This window comes from Myotis brandtii, unplaced genomic scaffold (genome assembly GCF_000412655.1).
Source record: "Myotis brandtii unplaced genomic scaffold, ASM41265v1 scaffold1774, whole genome shotgun sequence".
Lineage (NCBI taxonomy): Eukaryota > Metazoa > Chordata > Mammalia > Chiroptera > Vespertilionidae > Myotis > Myotis brandtii.
In genome coordinates this window covers 220,860-224,463 of record NW_005356575.1, presented here as the reverse complement: position 1 = coordinate 224,463, position 3,604 = coordinate 220,860, and the positions used below count along the sequence as shown (strand labels likewise).

The window sequence follows — 3,604 nt, the reverse complement described above, 5'->3', positions numbered from 1 at the left end:
CGCACCTGTGCCCCGCTTCTGCAGGCGCAGGCGGCTGAGGATCTCCTCGAACTTGGGGTGCTTGCTCAGGTGTGCCAGCTTCACGTGCACGCCTCCGCGCAGCCCGGTGCCCAGGTTGGAGGGGCAGGTGAGCACGTAGCCCAGGTGTTCGTTCCACATGAAGGGGTGGCCGGCTTTCTTGAAGATCTCCTCAATCTGAGGCAGGTGAGAGGACCCGGGGTCAGCGCCAGCGGGCGCCCCCAAACGCCCCAAACCCGGACGGCGTGGGAAGGGACGGGACGTGAGGATGTGCGTGGGGGCCGGGTCCTGAGGGGACGCAGCTGGGGAACCCTGAGAGGAAAGGACCGACCGCACGGATCACAGCAGGATGCTGAAGGGCGTGGCTTTGGGCTCTTGGGGGCGGGGCTTGAGTGTGGGGTGGGGCCTGGGTTCCCCAGGAGGCGAGGCCTTTGAAATGGGGTTGAACGCGTCCGAAGGGGCGGAGTTTGGGGAGTATAGGGAGGAGCCGGCTGCCAGTGGGCGTGACCCTGGAAAGGGCTGGGAGTGTGTGGGCTGGTGGCTGGTGTTTTGGGGGGTGGGGTGGGGCGGGGCCTCGCCAAGAGGGCGGGGCGTCCCGGGCGCAGTCAGAAGTCAGTCGCCAGGGCAGGCACCCACCTTCTGCAGCCCCACGCAGAAGCGGCGGAAAACCTCCTTCATGTTGCCCCCCTTCTCCATGGAGATGACTCGGAGGTGATCCTCCTCGTTCACCCACACCAGGAAGCTCTTGTTGTCGTTGTGCCTAAGGTGGGGTGCAGCGGAGGCCAAGGAATCAGCTCCGGGGGACCCCCTTTCGCGCCCTCTCCAAACACATACCCACCGCTAGAGGGCAGCGGGCTGAGGGCAGGATGAGGCGGCATCTCTTCGCAGAACCGCAGCCCACACCTGCGGACTAGCGCACACGCCCCGTGAGAGCTCAAATCCTGGAACCAGGACTCGTAGGGGCTCAGGTCTGTGAACAGCATTCAAGTACCGACTCTCAGAATCTCATCCTCAGAAGCCCGGAGTCAAGATGGATAAATATTGGAAACCCTACATCTGGTCTCGGGACCAGAGAACCTTCCTATCATATGGTGACATCTCGGCCACAGTCTCAGTGAGAACCGTGACACTTCCGGTCTGGAAATATCTGAAACCAGGGAATCACAGAATCTGAAATGAGTGGAATCTTAGAACCTAAAAATCTTGAAAATCTTGAAATCTTAGAATCATCCTATCTGTAAATCTTGGCCCTAGGCTCTCTACTCTCCTTTCACTTGAAACCTAGGTTCTCAAAACCTTTCTAAACCTTTGACTATCAGAATCGGGGATTCAGAGATTTACAGAAAGCCTTACTCTCAACAGCCGTTAGTAATAAAGATCATACTAGCCCTCGCCGGTTTGGCTCCGTGGATGGAGCATCGGCCTAGGGACCAAAGGGTCCCAGGTTCGATTCCCGTCAAGGGCACGTACCTTGGTTGCAGGCTCCTCCCCGGCTGGGCCCAGGTTGGGGCTCGTGCAGGAGGCAACCAATCGATGTGTTCCTCTCACATCGGTGTTTCTCTCTGTCTTTCCCTCTCTCTTCTACTCTCCCTAAAAATCCAGTGAGGATTCACCAAAAAAAACAACAACAAAAAACACAAACAGGATCATACTAATAGGCAAGGTGTACTGAGCTCTTACTATGGGGCAGGCACTGTTTTCTATACTTTACATACATGAACTCATTAACCCTCACAAGAACCCCCACAGCTATAAAGTACTGTGACCTCTACTCTATAGATGGGAACCTGGGGAGAGAAACGTTCAGGGATGTGCCCAAGGTCACCCAGCTGGTCAGTGGCAGCGCTGGGATTTGAACCCAGAGTCTCATTCAAGTCTAAGGTCCTAACTGCCATTTCTCTAGTCCAAGTTTCCCCAAATGTGACACAGACCACAGGGCTGGCAAGGGTGGGGGGTGAGGTCATTTTCCGGTTCTTGGAAACACAATCACTTATGGTCTTGCCTTTGGTGGAGGAACGAGGAGGGTCCTGGGGGGACTGGAGGAGGCTGGAGGGAGGGCAGGGCTTGGCACAGGGGTCTCACCAGATGCCACGGGCGTCGGGCCAGTCGCGGGCCATGCCTGAAGCCAGCAGCAGTGGGGACACGGGCTTGTCGAACAGGAAGTGGTCGTCGATGAGCTGCTGCTGCTCCTGCTCTGTCATGCTCTTCAGAGGGTAGTACTTCCCCTTGAACTCGCCCGTCAGGCTGTTGAGGGCTGAGAGGCACATGGAGGAGTGGTCAGCAGCCTGTCCCTCCTGAAGCGGGGTGTGAAGGCCCCGGGGACCCCCACACTGCTGCCCCGGACGGGCTTGGGCCTTGGCCCCATGTATGTCCTAAAGGTGCCTAAATACCACGTCTAATCCCAAATTCATGACCCCCCAAACGTGCCCCTCCCCTGTCTGCCAGGCCACATCATGTGCTCAAGCCAGCAACCATGATTGTCCCTTTCCCTGGACCCTCACGTCCAATCCACCTGCAGGCATTAGTGTGGGGGTGCCACGCCTACTGGCTGGCCAGACAGACGGTCTCAGGATTTGGGGAGCCATCAGTAAAAATTATTATCATATGTATGATAAATATATATTATGTATATGATAAGTATATTTGAACATATGCATATTTATGTAACTCATAATTAGTTATATACATAATATACATTATTTATATCATATACTATATGTTATATATCATATACCATATACTCTATAATTAAAAATAAAGTAATCTTAGCCCTGACCAGTTTGGCTCAGTGGCTAGAGCGTCGGCCTGTGGACTGAAGGGTCCCAGGTTCGATTCAGGTCAAGGGCATGTACCTTGGTTGTGGGCACATCCCCAGTGGGGGGTGTGCAGGAGGCAGCTGATGGATGTTTCTCTCTCATGGATGTTTCTAACTCTCTATCCCTCTCCCTTCCTCTCTGTAAAAAAAATCAATAAAATATATTAAAAAATAATAATAAAGTAATCTTAGAAACGAAATAAATTATATTTAAAACAAAGGTAGGCTGGCTGGCATAGCTCGGTGGTTGAGCATCGACCTATGAACCACGAGGTCACGGTTTGATTCCCAGGCCGGGCACATGCCCAGGTTGTGGGCTCAATCCCTGGTGGGGGGTGTGCAGGAGGCAGCCAATCCAAACGTGCTCCTCCCCTGTCTGCCAGGCCACATCATGTGCTCAAGCCAGCAACCATGATTGTCCCTTTCCCTGGACCCTCACGTCCAATCCACCTGCAGGCATTAGTGTGGGGGTGCCACGCCTACTGGCTGGCCAAACAGTCTCAGGATTTGGGGAGCCATCAGTAAAAATTATTATCATATGTATGATAAATATATATTATGTATATGATAAGTATATTTGAACATATGCATATTTATGTAACTCATAATTAGTTATATACATAATATACATTATTTATATCATATACTATATGTTATATATCATATACCATATACTCTATAATTAAAAATAAAGTAATCTTAGCCCTGACCAGTTTGGCTCAGTGGCTAGAGCGTCGGCCTGTGGACTGAAGGGTCCCAGGTTCGATTCAG

The 3,604-nt window shown here is 52.6% G+C and overlaps 1 protein-coding gene across 1 annotated transcript in view; it reads right to left on the bottom strand.

Annotated features, from left to right (window-relative positions):
- The window catches only part of CKM (creatine kinase, muscle), a 10,881-nt gene that overhangs the window by 1,480 nt on the left and 5,797 nt on the right, over positions 1-3,604 (bottom strand). The window contains exons 5-7 of the mRNA XM_005863379.2: positions 2,101-2,272; positions 655-778; positions 6-195 (exon numbers count right to left, since the gene is read on the bottom strand). Of these exons, the coding sequence (XP_005863441.1) occupies positions 6-195; positions 655-778; positions 2,101-2,272 (486 nt within the window). The remainder of the gene's footprint in view (positions 1-5; positions 196-654; positions 779-2,100; positions 2,273-3,604) is intronic.